We start from the raw sequence: 20,221 nt of genomic DNA, 5'->3' as shown, positions 1-20,221 counted from the left end.
AGTGTTTTATTATTATTATTATTTACATGGAACACACAAAATATATGTTACCAGCACAGTATATTACAGATAATCACATTATTATCCAAATATTTATACCGTTTCTTTAGAAATATACAGAGTCATTGCAGTGTGCCATTTTCAAGTTGTTAATTTATCTTTCCTCTACTTTCTATTTTAATATTAACATTTCTAACCAGATAAACTTGTTTCTTCTGTAGTTTAATGGGGGAACAAGCCACTGCACAAACAGTTACAACTAATGGGGGCCCCACATCCCAGTCTCGCTCTACAAATCTCTGGATAGAATGAGAATTTGGGGGCCGTGGTGTTACATGCCCAATCCCGGAGCTAAAGCTGTCAAGTAGTTACCACTCCTGCTTTATTATGTGTGTGAGAAAGCAGTCCGTTCTCTGTCAATTCTGGTCATGCCTACCTGCGCGGAAATGTGGGGATAAACCACAGCTCCACAATCGGAACAATAAAGTACAGTATATCAATGTAAATACACACACACACACACACACACACACACCTCTCTGCCTCCACCGGGTCAATCCCCCGATAGCAGGACGTTAGAAATGCTGCAAGTTCTTTTTAAGCTCAATCACATTTTCTTATGATGCAAAAGCATAGAAATTAAAGCACCACTTCCCTGGGATTAACTAAAGGTGCCCCATCTACTTAGGCGCCTTCAAAGTAGTTATCGACCAATATACACAATTCCTAGAAATAACTGAATCTGAATAGCAACACCCAACTAACAAGCACTTTATAATAACAATAAGGGGATTCTTACATTTCAGCGTTTCTCCAGCATAGGGTATGTGAAGTTTAAACCGATCGCAGCTGGGTCCAGGGGTCAGGGAAGTGCAGCTAGAAAGACACAAAAAAAGGTCACTAGCGCCATAAACATTTTCCCAATGAAAAGAAACATATTCAAAATTGTAAGGGAAAAAAACACAGCATTTTCCTTTCATCTCTAGTCTTTAACACCATCATTTTGTCACCAAGTATGTTCACCTGGTCATATACTGCACCCGCACTCATTTGTAGTTGAAAACATCCGACAGGTGAAGTCTACGTCATTAGGACAGCCATACAGTACCGATTAGCTGTGGTTGTACCTCCAATTTCCATGTCACAGGAACAATTTGTTGATCTCTTGGTGGGGTATAATAATCACTATTAAAATGACAATTTTACCCACACCCCTTTACCTTTATTCAGCTCTTCCAATAATAAGAATTCAAAATGATTTACTACAAAAGAAGATTGCCAGACTAATAACGGCCATATTGACAGCGGCCAGATGCTCTATAGCAGCCGCCTGGAAGCAGATTAAAGCCCCCTCGAGAACGACCATAACTAGGAGAATTAATGAAATTATGACAATGGAGAAATTAACAGCCATGCTCCAAAAGAAAATGCCCCAGTTCCTGAATACCTGGGATCCCTGGCTAGCAAGATAAATCCAATCGAGCTGGGCCGCGGTGGCAGGCGCGCGCTCCACCCCCCCCCCCCCCCGGTCCTCGAGGGGGGGGGGTGGAGGGGTCGCCCGAGCGCGCCTCTCCCCCCCTCCCCTTGACCCTCCATCCCCTCCTTTCCCCCTGTATGTCTTCCTCCCCCCCCCCTCTCGCCCCTCCCTCTATTCCCCCCCCCCTCTCGCCCCTCCCTCTATTCCCCCCCCTCTCGCCCCTCCCTCTATTCCCCCCCCACCAAAGGAAACGGAAATTGTTATTTGGTCACTCACAGATTGTAATAAGCATCAGTGTCATGGGCTCATGACACCCCTGTATGTACTGTAATATCTGAATGTGTCCAATAAAAAAATTGTTATAAAAAAAGAAGATTGCCAAATTGAATTTGTAAGCAAGAAAAACAAGAGTGTTTTAAAAAGAATACAATTTGCTTGCCGAGGCTGCCTGATGGATTGGCCCTTTCTAGTTTTAAGCAATATTATGGGGCTGGGAGTCTTCAATTCGTACCATAGACCTGGAACCGCTCTTTGCAAGACAGAATTCTATCTACAGACAGACGCTCTTCACAAAAACTTCAGGTTCTACTTTCTGGTGCAGAGGTCAGACCAGCCGCCCGGCAGGTCCAGGAGAAGCGTATCTAATGAAGAACATACATGCTGTCTAATATCTGGTGGCAGAGACATTCACTAGCTGGACCAGCCGTTAAGTATTGGTACAAAATAGCAAATTAAATAGGTAGTATTAATTGGCACCATATGCAAGAATGTGTGACCTAAAGTCATATACTCAACTTGGATTCCAAGAACAGCTGTGAAAAGATACTGACACCTTGCAGAAAATGTACAACGGGGGGGGGGGGGGGGGGGGGACTTCCTTTCCATACCACGCTCAGATAAACAGGAGATGCAAGTTCTTTAGTTCCAGTACTTCCACATTAGACATGCTGCACTGGATGCCAGAAATAGAGACGCTTGCTTCTCTGACACTCATTTTCTTAGAGTTAGATGTTATAGTTCAAACACCCCAAAAAGTAATATCTAGAATATATACACAGCGTTAAATAGCATGCACCAGTCTGATATTACACCACGGTGGGAGAAATGGCATGAAGATTTACAGAAAGAGTCACAACAGAAAGACTGGGCAGAGGTGTGGTTAGATTTGAGTAAGATCTCGATTTCGTCTATTCCAATTATCATACAACATCTTCTGCTGAATATACAGGACGCCGGTGTCATTCTGGAAATGTTACTCACATGTCCCAGACACACGTTAAAAGGAACGTGGTGCAAGAGCAGATTTATTTCACCTCTGGTGGTTACGCCTTCACATAAAGCGCTTTAGCGGAGCAAGTGGCCAAAGAAATACAAAATAATGTACAAATTGATTTACCGATGAAGCCAGATGGATTCCTACAATTCGCCAGGTGAATGTCACCTATTGAGTGGGGCACCTTGTAACAGCTGCTAAAGCATAGGCAGCCAGTAAGTGAAATCCCCAGGTAGCCTTACATTCAATAATTGGTGAACAACAACTTGGGAAATGCACATATTATAGAAGTTATATTATATTTCACGTAAAAAATAAAAATAATAAAAAATAATAAAAAAAAGCCTTTTCTCCATTATACGATCCTGCTGTAACTCGAGAAATTGTGGCGAGCTTGTGCATTTCCTGGACTTGTCTAACTGCTGTATAAAGAAAAGCAAAAGAAATGTTCTTCGCGGACGGGTCCATTATCAGCAGGGGGGGGTTGGGGAGGAGGGATACTGATGTCACTTGCTGCCGGGGCTGTGTCTCAATACATGCAGGTGTTCTTTGGCACACACAAGAATCTGGTTTTAACATGATTGGCTATAGCCAAAAGCAATCAACGTTAACCAATTTTCCAACATTTGCTGTAGGTTGTTACGCCACCTCAGACCTGGCCAGACTATTTCCGGGCTTCAGTCACTTCATTTTATCCCATTATGCATTTCAGAGTAAGGGTTTCAAATGTGGTCCTATAGATGCAGCGGCCGTTATTTGAACATTTCCCGTGGTGTATACCTCGGAATACCCACGTCATGGCGCGGGATTTCTTCCGACCTTACCGCGTGTTGACTCGTTTTTATCGAGTGCAGAAAATGGCATTGTAGTGTTCTGGTTTTTAAACACCTGCAAATTGACACAGTACAGTACTGTACACATTACAGTTCATTCATTTCTGCCACGGAAACGCGAAGAATTGCACCCAAAGAAATCGGGATCCATGAAATTCAAACAAATCAGCCGCGGGAAACACAGGCGCGAATGGCGCGTGGAATACAGCGGCGCACACGAAAACGGCTCCGTGAAATGTTCGAATAACGGCCGCTGCATCTGTATGTATTGAGACTTGGCACCTTTTAGTAACTATGAATTGGCTACATGGCAGTCCCAGCTGTGAATGGCTGCTTACCCAGACTTCAGGTCTGTAATCCTCAAACAGCTAGTAGAATCCAAGCCTACTTTTCCATTCTTGACCACGCTGGAGATGAATTCAGAGAGCGCTGGGGATATTTTGTTCAAGGTGACTTCAGGAGACATTCTAGCTGGGTTTGCCACCCTGGAGGAGCCTGTGTTGGAAAACAAGAAATATATTCTAAATATCACAATAGGCCAATTGTAAGAGTTGGTTTGGTTCATGCCGCAGCAAAGAAAAGAAAAATGCAGTTCAGGCTTGTTAAAATTGACAAGCAGCAATGTGTCGATAGTGAGCATGAATACACACGTCCAGCTGTCCAAACCTCTGGCAAGAACTTGTTGTTCGAAACGCGTTGGAGCTACCCTCCATGCTTTGTATACTCCATTAAACTATTTTTGTATTATTGGATCCTCTCCCTGCTCCTGTTTGGCTGTGCTCCACTTTTCTCTTCTATTTGGATTACCTATCAGCAGCAGCACGTCTACCCAGACTAATGAGGGGACCGTGAGTACCATATCTTCATGCTAAGTGGGCATTCCCAATGAAACTGAGAGTGGGTGGTCATTCCACTTATCTCCAGTTTTCAGGGATTATTTGTCATATGAATTGCCTTATGGACATACTCAGTCTCAATGCTAAATATTGATTCAGCTTATCTATGGTTCTGGATTTAATCTATTATTACCAGCCTTGTACTGGAGCACTAACACCACGTTTCTCACCTGTAGTAAACACCCCCAGACAGTGCACAAGAGGCCCTTATAACATGGACTTAATGTCAGTTCTGGATACTGTTTTTGGGCTGTGAAAACAGCCTTATGAAAGAGGAGCACTTTATCTTCCACGCAGGCCGACACATGGATGCGAGTCATGAGATACTTGTCTGACTGTGGAGGAAACCCGTGTGGGCACTCTACGCCATCTACACCTTGGGGGCATTGAAATGGGTTACAGTAATAGTCATTTACATAGTGCTTTGCGTAGAAGAGTTTAACGTTACAATAAATCCCTTTATCAAAGATCTCATTCTGATTGGCCTCAGGCACCATGAAATCGTTACTCTATCATCATCCATATTATTTTTAATAGCTGGTTTGAGGATAGCAATGATGGATTTATTGAAGGATTAGCTGGGTGTTCAGGCCACTGCCTTTCCAACGGGAAAACCTGGCTCAAACCCCAGTGTCGGCTCACCTAACATCATCTCCCTGTGCCCCCGGCACCCACAGTTACATTGTGATCTCTCCAAGGCACTGGCTACTTGTGCCGGAGAAATGTTATGTAGAGCGCCGTGTACACCGTCAGCGCTATACCAGAAACAATCACTCATTTAACCGTGTCTGCCCGATTGTGTAGTCAAACTACAAGCGGCCTAAAAACCTGGTATACTGGAACACCAAAAGTATTTGGCAAATGCAATGGTAACAGAGTAAGTCGGGGTGCTCATCTGCAGCCCAAGAACCCACTCCCCAACAGGTCAGGTTTTCAGGATATCCCAGCTTCGGCGCAGGGGGCTCAATCAGTCCCAGCCTCAGCACAGATGAGCCCACTGTGCTGAAGCTTGGATATCCTGAAAACCTGACCTGTTGAGGAGGGGAATAAGTAAGGATTGAAATATTGGTGACTGCATACAATCTGAGCCTTGCATACCATGGGAGAATGAAGATATATTCTTCTGAACAGTGCGTCTCATGCACATCGCAACTGTACTTCTCTGCAGGAAATGTATGGTGGTACAGTTATTAGGTGGCCAGGTGTCCAGTATTGAACCGGACTGTCCTGCGTTTGGACACTGTCCAGTAAATATTAGAGGTAATACTGGGCATGTGTGTGTCCAGTTATCTCTCTGGAAAGAGTGACCTGACCGGCTTGGGGTGGCCACAGAATTTCCCTTAGCCGGGAGAGAGCAGGGCTGTTGCTAGGGCGCTGGGCAGATTCCTCCATCCTTATTGGCTGCGGCTGGGTAATGCAGCAAATCAGGAAGTGTCAGAAGCCTGGGGTTGGGGCCGAGGGGAGGAGGAAACCGCATGGAGCGGAGTGGTGCCTGTGTCTGTAGCATCTCGCACCTTCCACCATTGTGTCCGGTATTCTGGGAGAAAGTAGGTACAGATATGAAGTGAGTATGTGCATTTCACTCATCTGGAGTGACTGTTACCAGCAGGAAGTCAGTCTAACTCATGCCCAACATTAATAATCTCTGACACTTCAATAAGGTCTCAGTTTTTCCATTGCAATGATCAAAAGGGAAATATGCTTGTTCCTACCCCTGGTCTTGTGCCTACCCCTGGTCTTGTGCCGACCCCTGGTCTTGTTCCTACCCCTGGTCTTGTTCCTACCCCTGGTCTTGTTCCTACCCCTGGTCTTGTGCCTACTCCTGGTCTTGTTCCTACCCCTGGTCTTGTTCCTACCCCTGGTCTTGTTCCTACCCCTGGTCTTGTTCCTACCCCTGGTCTTGTTCCTACCCCTGGTCTTGTTCCTGAGGAGAGGTTATAGGGTAAATCAGGTGAACAGAAATGATTATTTTCATTACAAAACGAGAGATTACGGTCAGGCACCTTTTCATTATTCAATGCAGGCGTAGGACAGGCACATAATGGAACGGCGCACTTCTACAGGGCTCTAGCTCTGATGCAAGAGCATTACAATTGAAGGTGCACGTAAACAAGGTCATTTGATCACTGATCTGAGGAGTACAAGTTGCATCTATACAGAAAGATAAAGCGGCTTTGTTACATTAGGCCGCGCTTATAGTCCTGGCTACGGCGATGCCATGTCATCTGTCGCCGTTGTAGCAGCGATTTTTGCTTAGAGGGTTAGAGACAAGAGACGGCGACCAGGGGGCGTGAGCGGTTCGCCCTCATTGGCTGAACCACGCACGTGCCCGCTGACGTCGCGCTGCGGTTGCTGAAAAATACATTTTCATTTACTTCCAGCGATCGCAACCAAGACATCACGTCGCTCCTACTAGAGGCGCACGCGGCGGATTCAATACACCTGTTTTAACACAACGTCGCGTCGCCGTGACTATAAGCGCGGCCTTAAAATATATAGTTTATTGAGATGAGAACAATAAATGATCAAACATTAACATACATTGTTACATAAGGTAAGGAGGGCCCTGCCGCATGGAGCTTACACTCTAAAAAGGAAGAGCAAGTGGAACCCAACCCAGCGTGCGGCGGCACCCAACCCAGCGTGCGGCGGCACCCAACCCAGCGTGCGGCGGCACCCAACCCAGCGTGCGGCGGCACCCAACCCAGCGTGCGGCGGCACCCAACCCAGCGTGCGGCGGCACCCAACCCAGCGTGCGGCGGCACCCAACCCAGCGTGCGGCGGCACCCAACCCAGCGTGCGGCGGCACCCAACCCAGCGTGCGGCGGCACCCAACCCAGCGTGCGGCGGCACCCAACCCAGCGTGCGGCGGCACCCAACCCAGCGTGCGGCGGCACCCAACCCGGCGTGCGGCGGCACCCAACCCGGCGTGCGGCGGCGGCACCCAACCCGGCGTGCGGCGGCACCCAACCCAGCGTGCGGCGGCACCCAACCCGGCGTGCGGCGGCACCCAACCCGGCGTGCGGCGGCACCCAACCCGGCGTGCGGCGGCACCCAACCCGGCGTGCGGCGGCACCCAACCCAGCGTGCTGCGGCACCCAACCCAGCGTGCGGCGGCACCCAACCCAGCGTGCGGCGGCACCCAACCCAGCGTGCGGCGGCACCCAACCCAGCGTGCGGCGGCACCCAACCCAGCGTGCGGCGGCACCCAACCCAGCGTGCGGCGGCACCCAACCCAGCGTGCTGCGGCACCCAACCCAGCGTGCGGCGGCACCCAACCCAGCGTGCGGCGGCACCCAACCCAGCGTGCGGCGGCACCCAACCCGGCGTGCGGCGGCACCCAACCCGGCGTGCGGCGGCACCCAACCCGGCGTGCGGCGGCGGCACCCAACCCGGCGTGCGGCGGCACCCAACCCGGCGTGCGGCGGCACCCAACCCGGCGTGCGGCGGCACCCATTCCCAGCGTGCGGCGGCACCCAACCCGGCGTGCGGCGGCACCCAACCCGGCGTGCGGCGGCGGCACCCAACCCAGCGTGCGGCGGCACCCAACCCGGCGTGCGGCGGCACCCAACCCGGCGTGCGGCGGCACCCATTCCCAGCGTGCGGCGGCACCCAACCCAGCGTGCGGCGGCACCCAACCCAGCGTGCGGCGGCACCCAACCCGGCGTGCGGCGGCACCCAACCCAGCGTGCGGCGGCACCCATTCCCAGCGTGCGGCGGCACCCAACCCAGCGTGCGGCGGCACCCAACCTAGCGTGCGGCGGCACCCAACCTAGCGTGCGGCGGCACCCAACCCAGCGTGCGGCGGCACCTAGGGTTGCCAGGTGGCTTGTCCACAAATACTGTACACAATGGTGAAAGGTGCGACGCGCACGAGGGTCGCTGGCGAGAAAGAATGTTATTTATAAATGATCTGACTTACGTAATTTTTTCTAAATTTCACTCCAAGTTTTCACCAATTTGCACCACATTATATTCTGTTTCGTGAAAAATCTGGGGAGAGGTCTTGTGAGGGAGTGCCCTTACGAGAATTTTTTTAGGAAATAGAATATGAAATACAGGCGGCCCCGCTCATACGGCGGGCTACGGTCCCTGGCGGTGGCGCCGCAGAGCGAAAATCGCAGAAAAGCGGAACTGGCGATTTTCGGCTTCTGCGCATACTTGCAGTCCCCCCCTTCTGCGCATGCGCGAACTCGGCTGCTCCCCCATTCTGCGCATGTGCAACCTCGGCCGTTCCTGTTCTGCGCATGCGCAGACATGGCGGCCCCTTCTCGGTACCGCCATATTGGCGGATCGGCGAGAAGCGTGTAAATTGATGCAAATTGGTGCATGCTTGGAGTGAAATTAAGAACAAATTATGTAATTATAAATAACTGACATCCTTATAATTCATTATCTCTCTCCCTCTCATCCCCTCCCCTCATCCTCTCACTCCCTCCCTCTCATCATCCTCTCACTCCCTCCCTCCCCTCATCCTCTCCCCTCCTCCCTTCATCCTCACCCCCTCCCCTCCTCCCTTCATCCTCACCCCCTCCCTTCATCCTCTCACCCCCTCCCCTCCTCCCCCTTATCCTCTCACCACTCCCCTCATCCTCTCACCACTCCCCTCATCCTCTCACCACTCCCCTCATCCTCTCACCCCCTCCCCTCATCCTCTCACCCCCTCCCCTCATCCTCTCACCCCCTGCCCTCATCCTCTCACCCCCTGCCCTCATCCTCTCACCCCCTGCCCTCATCCTCTCACCCCCTCCCCTCATCCTCTCACCCCCATCCTCTCACCCCCTCCCCTCATCCTCTCACCCTTCCTTCATCCTCTCTACCCCCCTCCCTTCATCCTCTCTCACCCCCCACTCTCCCTTCATCCTCTCACCCTCTCCCTTCATCCTCTCACCCTCTCCCTTCATCCTCTCACCCTCTCCCTTCATCCTCTCACCCCCCTCCCCCCCACCCGTTATCATTATCACCCCCACAGGACAGCCAGAGAAGACACACACACACAACCAAAGCAAAACAGGACACACGCAGGACACACGCAGGACACACGCAGGACACACGCAGGACACAGCCTCACCTCTCTCTGCTACATGCTTTTCCTCCACTCTTTGACCCCACCCCCCAGGCTCCTGCCACCTCCTCCTGATTGGCTGCTGCTGTGTAAGGCCGAGTCCATAGAAGGACAGGCCGCGCTGAGCCGTGCGGTCGCTCCGCGCTGAGCCCCTGCATCCTCAATGAGGATGCCTTGAGAGGGGGCGCACGCGAGCGTCCGCAGGCGTGCTGAGGCGCTGGATTTTTCAGCCGGCAGCCAAGCTGTTTTTCAGAGCGCTGTCGGCTGAAAACATCCAATCAGCGCGGAGCAGCGTCAACGTCACGGCGCGTCGCGAGCGATTGGCCCAGCGACGTCACTGTCCCGCCTCCCTCAGTCTCCCCCCGCCTCCGATCACGCCCGCTGGCTCGCCTGCATGGGCATGAAATCGCGCAGATTTCAGCAGGCGAGCCTCAGCGTCAGCGCGGTCCAGCACTGACAACCCCTCTATGGCCCCAGCCTAATGCAGCCAATCAGGATGGAGGAAGCCCCCTAGCAGCAGCAGCAGCAGCCCTGCTCTCTCCATTCTCAGGGGAAATCCCGCAATTGGTTACTAAGCCCAGAGAGGTAATACCGGCATACACATACATGCAAAACAGACACACACACAAACACACACACACACACACACACACACACACACACAGCAGAGATACTGAGAGAGGTGCAGACAGGTCTTTGAAGTTGTGTCTGCCTTTTTCTCATGATGTTAACCCTGCCCATGCTGGCTTAGTGGACAGGAGAGGTGAAGGTTAGGCATATTGGGCTGTGACGGCGTTGTTGCGTCAGAGTTACAGTTTTGTGTAAATAGAGGATACAGGCATACCCCGCTTTAAGGACACTCCCTTTAAGTACACTCGCGAGTAAGTACATGTCGCCCAATAGGCAAACGGCAGCTCACGCATGCGCCTGTCAGCACGTCCTGAACAGCAATACCGGCTCCCTACCTGTACCGAAGCTGTGCGCAAGCGGGGAGACTATAGAGCCTGTTACAAATGTGTTATTTACATCAGTTATTCACGTATATGACAATTGCAGTACAGTACATGCATCGATAAGTGGAGAAAAGGTAGTGCTTCACTTTAAGTACATTTTCACTTTACATACATGCTCCGGTCCCATTGCGTACGTTAATGCGGGGTATGCCTGTACCAAGGCTCTTACACATGTAATACATTTAGTACACAACACAGACCCCAATGTGTGTGGCAATGGTAACAAACACAAATGGGCATTCCCATTTATACATAAATACAATGTCACCTATTAACTATGTGTTGATGTCAGTTCTCTGTGCTGGAGAAGATTGTACTACTATTCATTCCATAACACGGGCAATATCTACCAAGCAGTGCTACTTCATAACACACCCGAGCATGGCTTAGAAAGTATGACCATTTCCAGCCCATTGGGAGTCTTCCATGACAGAAGAGGCCTCCTGGAGCTGCACTTCCTAGTAAATGTGGCCCTCAGCCTCTTCATTATGGAAAAGCAGTTTCACAAAATGCCAACAAGGATAGATTGGATGGGATGGGATGGGATAGATAGGATAGAGGGCTCCAGTCTGACAGACGAATAAGCCAGCTTAATTATAGTACAAAGCGTGCAGATGCGGTCATACTGTCCATTTATTAAATTACATTGTAACTGCTGTACTGGCTTAAACAGAAAGACAAAAAAAAAAAAAAAGGACGAGCACAACCTTTTCTTTGTAAAACATAAATATATTAAAAGCCACAATAGCACCTAATTCTCAGTTATCAACATTAAGTGGGTAAAAGGTCAGTTAACATCAGACTGAAAAGCTTAATGGCAGTGTAAATACAGAATGGTTATATAGCAGACAAAATGGAGTCCCCCACTGATTTACACATTATCAGTGATGTAAATTTATTCTCTACTCCATATATGTAGGAATCTTCTCCAGTACTCGGACAGATTTAATCACCTCCCGGGAGGCCTTTTTCCCCACTGTTAGGGCGCTGGAAAAGACGCGAGCAGCTCGGAGGAGAAGTAATTGAGTCGACACCATTGAGCGTTGTCAAAAACCTTTCCTGTTTATTAATGGTTACAGTCAGGTTTGTTTGTTTTCGGGCGACGTCGTGTCACTGGCACTATAAGCGCGGCCTTAGAGGCAAGATCAATGTCTAGAGCCAAAGAAACCCGACATCAGTTTGAGCAAAACCTAAGAGAGGAATTAGTAATCGCACGAGCTGCCCAAACACGCTCTCTCGCATCACTATTGTGACGACACATTTAAGTTTATGGGTTTAGAACAGGAAGCGCCTCATACTAGTGGGGAGACCGTAATAAATTGTTATATATATATATATATATCTATACAGGCAGTCCTCGGTTATCCGACGCAATGCGTTACTCAAAAGGGCGTCGGATAGCGAAACGTCGTAAAGCGAATCACATTTTCCCATAGGAACACTATTTAAATCAAACGTTCCGTTCCTGGAGGCATTTTTAATGCTAAAATACACAAAATATTTTACTCAAACAATAAGATTATGCTGCACACACATACATTATGATGTAAAGATTCTGTTTATTGAATCCAGAACTGTATAATAAAACTGTTAGACGTTTAAAGGCATAAATACACCACTAAACCCTCACACAGACTGATCTGGATGATTTCTCTGACTGCAGCTTTCTGACATAATGTTGCAACTTTGCAAAGCGTCGTAAGAGCGGCGGATAAGCCATTTTGGCGTCGTAAAACCGGCCATAGGGATGCATTGGACAGCGTCGGATAAGCCATTCGTCGTAAAGCGTCGTAAAACGAGGACTTACTGTGTGTATATATATATAAAAACCAGGGCCCCCGACAGGGGGGGACAGAAGGGACAAGTGTTCCGGGCCCGGTGTCTGAGGGGGGCCCGACAGCTGGCCCTGCAAGTTGGCCCTGACCTCTGGCCAGGCCCGGCTGCCGGTCGCGGCCAGGCCCCGGCTCTCCATCAGCTGCCTGCAGGCCTCTTCCTTTCTCTGTGTCCCACTCCGAGCTTCCAGCGCTGTCGGCGCGCGACGGGCCTCTCTGACGTCAGCGCGCCGGAAGTAAGCTGGGCCTCAGCTTCTGTTGCACGCTGACTTTGGAAGCTCGGCGTGGGACAAAGAGTGAGGAAGAGGCCTGCAGCTGATGGAGAGTCGGGACCCGGCCTGGCCAGAGATCGGGGCCAACTTGCAGCGCCGGCCCTCCCACAACCGCTGGACCCGGTAAGGTAAGTCTACTTTTTTTATATGTATTGGGGGGGGCGTGGATGTCTTTGGGGTAGAGTGGGGGTCTTTTTATATGTATTGGGGGCGGGTGGGTGTCGTTTTAATATATATTGGGGGGTGGAGTTTTTTGGTATGTATTTTGTGGGGGGGGGGATTGAGTGAGTGTGGGGTAATTGACAGAAGGTGGCGGTGAGTGAGAGGAGAGGGGGTGAGTGAGAGGAGGTGAGTGAGAGGAGAGGGGGTGAGGGAGCGAGTGAGGAAAAGAGTAAGAGTGAGACGCAGGGAGGGATAAATACATGTAAGGCGGGAGGGGGGTGAATGAGGAAGAGGGAGTGAGGCAGAGGGGAAAGAAATACATGGGAAATGGGGGGGGGGGATAGAGGGGGCTTGTGAGGTGTGAAATGGGGGGGGAGGGGGCTCACAATACCACCGACACGGAGGGGGGGGGGCCCACCTTCGGGAAGACCCCGCGCTCCCTCCTCCTGTCGGCAACGGGATCCATATTCTGCCAAACAGGAGAGGGGAGGTGAAGAGATAGCACATGTATGCGGTGGTATCCGGAGCACCGGCAATGATTGGCCAAAAAACTCAGTATACCCAGGATCAAAAATAGAATGCTTTAAATGGTACAAATATAGAACAGCAGCATCCATTCCTCCCCCCTACGCGTTTCACGCAGCTAGTGCGCTTTGTCAAGTAGAGGGAAAAGCTGGAGAGTCCTCAAATTGGCGTAGGACCGCACCGTTGCACATCCCAAGGTAGGGATGGTGACAGGGGAGAGAGGGTGAGTGGGTGCATGTAGTTGGGGGAGGTGCGTATGCACACAGGGGGTGGGTCTTACCTTATGTGGAGCAGCCCTCCTCCTGCAGCATCGCATTGTCCCCAACATGACGCTGCAGGAGGAGGGGGTCCAGCTACCGGCAGTCCACTTTGGGACCCGCCCTGATTAAATATAACAAATTTAGATAATGCATATGGAAAGGTTATTGTGTTTATGGGAAGGAGGAGGGTATAAAAGGAGGACAAATTCTGTCCAGCTACCAGCCCGACGAAGCTACAGACAGCAAAACGCGTGGGGTTGCTTGGTGGAGCAGTGGCGGTATTACGCGGAGACATCAGACAAGCAGAGGCGAAGGTGATCTGGGGAGAACCTCAAAGGGGAGCGGGCACACACGCCAAAAGTCTCTCATACAGCCGGCTATAAAGGGACTGAAAGGAAGGAAAGCTCTTCTGTGTGCTTTTTGTGCTTAAAGATCCAGTCTGCAGTGTAGATACCCCTCAGAGCCTTGCCAAGCTAATGTCTGTTTTTTTGTTGTACACATTGATCTCACCTCTGATGCAAGTGAGAATCGGGGCTATTTTTTACTAAGAGAAGGTTGCCTTTGTCCTGGTCTGTTTATGTAGGGGTCGTTGGTTGGGCCCTGAAGAGCTAAGGAACGCAGCCTTGGAGGACAAACATGACGTATTTCTAAGAGCAGCATCAGAGAGCAGAAATCGCTCTCAAATCATACTGATCAAAACCAGTGGTGCTACTCTAGAAACATTCAATGAATCATACAAAATGTATACAATTTTGGGGGTGCTTCAATTTACATAATCCTGAAAAAATACCTCCTTACTGTATGTATGCATGATTCCGAACTGAATAGCTTTCATATACATGTCGTTCAAGAGAGCAGCTGAAACAAGACACCAGATTGGAGGAGGATGAGGCGATTCGCACCGTTAAAACCATTGGTACTTGTGATACAAGTGTCCAGACTTACTGTTGTCGTTGCCGCAGACCAGCACGCGGCCCCAAAAACCGTACATTTTGCGGCCCAGGAAGATTAAAGCAGGATCCTCGCAACGTTAATCTTACCGGGCCAGCCAGCCAACCTGTAAGGGCTGTGCCAAGGAGTCCACAGAGCAGTCCCTGTCTGTCTCCCCAAACAGCTCTTATGCTGCGGCCATGGTAAACGCTGGAGAGGGCGCAAGCGTTCACTCAGCTTCCCCGCTGCCTGCAGCAGGAGAGATCTGTGTCCTGCATGCAGAGGAGACAGGGAGGCGTGTCAGGGGGGTGCGGCTGTGATGGAGCTGGTTCGCCCTCATTGGGAGGCCGCCGCGCGTGAAAACAGATATTTCTGTTTCTTCCTGAATCGCGAGCGCCGTTGCCTCTGCTCCCATGCGCTCTATAGACAGCCTCATAGAGGCAGATCTATGTGATTGCACGCGCCCTCCTGCACGCCGTCGCGATCACCATGGCCGCAGCCTTAGGCCTCATCCCCACTGTTCGCGGCTGCGCGCGCGTCACTAACAAGAACTGGCCTTCTCTGTAGGCCCAGTAGGTACCTGTGTGCGCCTGCAGAAAGCGCGATCGCATTTTTGAAAAGACAAGGATTTTGTCTTTTCATGTGGCAACAGCATCACGTGGTTTCCTGTAACCAATGTGTGTGCAGAAGGGGATGTGACGTCATGGCCACGCCCCCTTGTCTCGCGTCCCATCGCAGAAGTCAGCGAGTAGGTGAGTCCACTAATCGCAGCTTTTACATGTGCATGCGCCGCCAGACGCTCACTGGGGCCGTAGCCTAAAAGGACAAATCCCTGCACTTTTTAGAATTGTATTTCCTGCGCAGCGATTACAGACTGGTGGCTGGCGTCCCACTTAGAAGCAGGGACCCCCGCAGAGTTCATCCTCCTGGGCCGCTTTCTGTTTTCGGGGGTCTGTGATCGCACTGTGGTCCGGCGGCCGCACACGATCACGGCACCGAAAGCAGTTAGTCTGGACACATTTGTACGCCTTTTTAAAAGATACACTTGTGAGCGTGTTTTTGCACCTTTTTATTATTACTAAAAATGAAAACTTATTACACTAATGGAGGCGTTGATGCGCTTTTTCTAATAGAATTAAATATCAATATACAGGTTACTCACTTTCAGCATAAGTGGTCAACTTCATTGGTGTACGACAAGTCATAAAAGCCAGGAGTTTTCCATTCAAATTTTATTAGCAAATCTGACAAGTTTTGGCCCTGGGAGTTTTACATCTCAGAGATAGATAGGATACACACACACACACACACACACACACAAACACAGAGAATATCGCTGTATATTGTTGCAGTGCAGCCTGACGAACATGGCCCAAGTTCTGCATCACTGGACTCTCCTTGTACAGAAGGAGCAGGGCCGCACGCGGCAGCTCATGGTGAGGAGAGACTGGGGGAGAGCGCTCTGCCTGCCCAGCCTGGGGCAGATCCAGGGGAGAGAAACTCCTCCGTATTGTATGTCTTTATTTGTATAGCGCCATTAATGTACATAGCGCTTCACAGTAGTAATACACGTGGTAATCATATAAATAACAAATAAATATAAATAACAGGTCATGGGAATAAGTGCTACAGACAAACGTAACATTTAGGAAGAGGAGTCCCTGCTCCGAGAAGCTTACAATCTAATTGGTATGTAGGAGGAACGTACAGAAACAGTAGGAGGGCATTTTGGTAAGTGCTTCTGCAGGGGGCCAAGCATTATGTATCATGTGTCTAGTATTATCCACAGTGCTACTCATATGCTTCTTTAAGCAAGTGTGTCTTAAGGTGGGTCTCAAAGGTGGATAGAGAGGGTGCTAGTCAGGTATCGAGGGGAAGGGCATTCCAGAGGTGTGGGGCAGTCAGTGAGAAAGGTTTAAGGCGGGAGAGGGCTTTAGATACAAAGGGGGTAGAAAGAAGACATCCTTGAGCAGAACGCAAGAATCGGGATGGTGCATAGCGAGAAATTAGGGAAGAGATGTACTTAGGGGCAGAAGAGTGTAAATCTTTAAAAGTGAGGAGGAGAATTGCATGTGTGATACGGGATTTGATAGGAAGCCAGGAGAGGGATTTCAGCAGGGGAGACGCCGAGACAGATTTAGGAAAGAGTAGAGTGATTCTGGCAGCAGTGTTTAGGATAGATTGTAGGGTAGATAGGAAGGCCGGACAGCAGGAGGTTACAGTAGTCGAGACGGGAGAGAATGGGGCCGAGTCAGCTTTTTAGCAGTCGAGCAACAGAGGAAACAGAGAAACAACCCGACCACTGTTCCGTTCCCACCTGCTAGGACCCCGCACCCTAGGAGAGAGATTATATATATATATATATATATATATATATATATTAAAAATAAGAAAATTTAAAAAAAGGTAACGCGAGGTTGTATCAGTGACAATTAAATGTTACAGAAGGCGATCAGAGAGGATTTCCAGCACTTCCAAAAATGCAAAGTAGTCAATAATAGTGAAAAAAGGAAAAGTGTCTTTACATACCAATGTGTTAGATCAGAAAATCCCACATACAATGTTACAAAACAATGCCAATTATATATATAGGTATAAAAAGGAACTAAAGTATAAGGCTGCGCTTATAGTGCCTTGCGAAGGCGACGTCGCTCCAAAACAAATGAATTGACTCCGTCGCAAGCGCTTATAGTAAGCGCGACGGCGACGGAGCGTCTAGAAATTTGGAAGCCGGGTTCATTTGATTTTTTAGAGACAGTCGCCATATGTGACTGTCCCTAAACCAAATTGTGCGGCCCGCCCCTTTCATGACGTCACTGGCCTTGTCGCCAGCGACATCGCTAAAAGTAAAATTACAACTTTCGCTGGTGGCGACGGGTGGCGTCATCGGTCGCGTCGCCAGCACTATAAGCGCGGCCTAAAGCATCACATAGAGAGATCCCATCAGCCGAAGGGAAAACTCACAACACAGAAGAGCTAGAAAACAAACGTCAGAGCTTCACAGGACACATCAGTCTCTATTACAAGAATCCTCAATTAGAAAAACAATACTATGTGTGGCCGAGATGTAACCAGCAGCCTGTGTGCTACTGTACATAGTGTGAGCTCTGCTACACACAGTGACAAAGGCGCAGGAGGGAGGAATACAGCAAACAGGACAGGACAGACAGACAGTGACAGGCGAAGGAGGGGGGAATACAGCAAGACACACACACACACACACACACACACACACCTTCCCTTGTGAGAGGAGAGTTGCAGTGACAATCCCTCCTCAGTCCCAGGACACGTTACTCACCTGCAGGTCACAGTCGCAAGTCGCTCCTGTGTGGGGACTGGCAGTGTGTGTGAGAGATAGTGTCTTCCTGTGCTTCCTACAGGGGTTTGTGTTACTGTCCTTGCATGATGACATCATCACAGAACTACGGAGACTCGGAGGGGACTTCGCGTTGCCATAGAGACCGCACACAGCTCTCTAGGTGCTGAGAAGCAGAGCTGGGGATCACACGTGTGAATGTATGCGGGGACGTCACGTGGCTTGCTGGAATAGCGGATTGGGGATGAGCATCTCTGGTTTAGGAAGAAGTAATATAGCCATTTTATGTATAGAGATTCTTTTATGGAACAATTCATCTTTGAGTAACAGGGGATTTCAACCATTGAGGAGTTGCAGCTGTAAAAAATTAAATTCAAAAACTTTGATATTATAAAGGCCAAAAATTCAACATAAGAGACGATAGATCAGCATTTCCATCTAGATCTTCAAAATAAACTAAATTACACAAAAATAAAATATACGTAAGAACAAAAACTACCACAAAATGGAAAACTGAATAAAGATGAAAAAAGAAGCAGTACATTTTTGTTCAATTCCTATACAAAATCATTCTTTTTAGTGAATAAATAGTTTAGAGGATAATGGAGATAATAAGGTGGCCCCTGGCAGGCGTGGTTCGGAACTGACAAAAGCTACATATTATATTTAAACAGTATCCCAGTTAAAATCCACCCGTAATGTAAAGGTGACCTATCACAAAAAAGACTTCAGTTCTAGTCTCTCATTCAATCCCCTCAGGGCGACTGTATCTAATGTGAAGTTCTGCAGTAATCGTTTCTCACTATCTCCACCTCTTAATAATGGCTCTTCATGGTCTATGACCTGATATCTCAGCTGGAATGAGATACAATAAAGCAGGAGTGCGCAAGATTTTCAAAGGGGGGGCGCGGCGGTTACAGAGGTCCCGCACTCTCCCCAAAGCATTTAAATGCCGGAGGATCGCGCGAGGCGTCTAACTTCTCCTACCTGGTCTTCGGCGACGCGTCGCCATTGTAACCCGGTGTCAAATGACACAGCGGGGTCACATGATGTCGCATTCCCATGGCAATGTGATGTCACATGACCGCGCTATGTCATTTGACGCCAGAGCCAAGTGGGGGGAGGGGGGCGTGAGAAGGGGAGGAGAGCAGGCAGGGGGCGCAGGGAGAACAATTTGCACACCTCTGTAATAAAACACACATTGTGGGGAATAAGCTTCATCAAACCTTATCTACACCCAAACAAGGCACGTTTCGATGTCATTCATGTTCTCAATGTGATAGTGTACAGCAGGCCTGCACAACTCGTAAAGTGAGAAGGGCCGAACTGCTCCAAGGAAAAAAAAAATTGGGCCGCACGGGTAAAATCATCATCATCATCATCTCCTCCAGCACCTCTCATCATCATCATCCTCATATCTCCCCCAGATACCCCTCACTATCAACCTTTACGATACTCCCCATCTATCTCTCATTCCCCCATCTCTCCCCCTCACTCACACAATACGCCCCCTCCACATCAAACACACAATACCCCCCTCCACATCAAACACACAATACCCCCATCCACATCAAACACACAATCCCCCCTCCACATCAAACACACAATCCCCCCCTCCACATCAAACACACAACCCCCCCACCCCCCCCACACATCAAACACCCCTTCCTGCACCTCCCATCACTCTACCCCCCTGCACCTCCCATCACTCTCCCCCCCTAAACCTCACATCACTCTCCCCCCCTGCACCTCACATCACTCTCCCCCCCTGCACCTCACATCACTCCCCCCCTGCACCTCACAAGGAAAACAGCATTTATTATTCTAAATAACACATTTATTTACGATGTTTACTTGAAACAAAATTAATTTAAAATACTTTAATTCAAATTAACTAATTTCCTAATCATCCATGTCAGCAGCCCCCCCCCCCAAGTCAGCATCCCCCCCCCCCAAGTCAGCATCCCATGTCAGCAGCCTCCCCCCAAGTCAGCACCCCCCCCTCCAAGTCAGCATCCCATGTCAGCAGCTTCCCCCCCCCAAGTCAGCAGCCCGCCCCATGTCATTTCAGCAGCCCCCCCAGCCCATTTCATTTCAGAAGCCCCCCCAGCCCATTTCATTTCAGCAGCCCCCCCAGCCCATTTCATTTCAGCAGCACCCCCAGCCCATTTCAGCAGCCCCCCAGCCCATTTCAGCAGCCCCCCAGCCCCCCCCCCCAAGTCAGCATCCCATGTCAGCATCCCCCCCCAAGTCAGCATCCCATGTTAGCAGCCCCCCCAAGTCAGCATCCCCCCCCAGTCAGCATCCCCCCCCAAGTCAGCAGCCCGCCCCCCATGTCATTTCAGCAGCCCCCCCAGCCCATTTCAT

The 20,221-nt window shown here is 49.9% G+C and overlaps 1 protein-coding gene across 1 annotated transcript in view; it reads right to left on the bottom strand.

The window, feature by feature from the left end:
* Positions 1-17,987, bottom strand: part of BABAM2 (BRISC and BRCA1 A complex member 2) — a 290,627-nt gene extending 272,640 nt beyond the window's left edge. The window contains exons 1-3 of the mRNA XM_075595407.1: positions 17,837-17,987; positions 3,922-4,078; positions 800-876 (exon numbers count right to left, since the gene is read on the bottom strand). Coding sequence (XP_075451522.1) covers positions 800-876; positions 3,922-4,049 — 205 coding nt within the window. The 5' untranslated portion in view covers positions 4,050-4,078; positions 17,837-17,987. The remainder of the gene's footprint in view (positions 1-799; positions 877-3,921; positions 4,079-17,836) is intronic.
* Positions 17,988-20,221: the final 2,234 nt, after the last annotated feature.

This window comes from Ascaphus truei, chromosome 4, assembly GCF_040206685.1.
Source record: "Ascaphus truei isolate aAscTru1 chromosome 4, aAscTru1.hap1, whole genome shotgun sequence".
In the NCBI taxonomy this organism is placed as follows: domain Eukaryota; kingdom Metazoa; phylum Chordata; class Amphibia; order Anura; family Ascaphidae; genus Ascaphus; species Ascaphus truei.
This window is presented reverse-complemented; position numbering and strand designations above follow the sequence as displayed.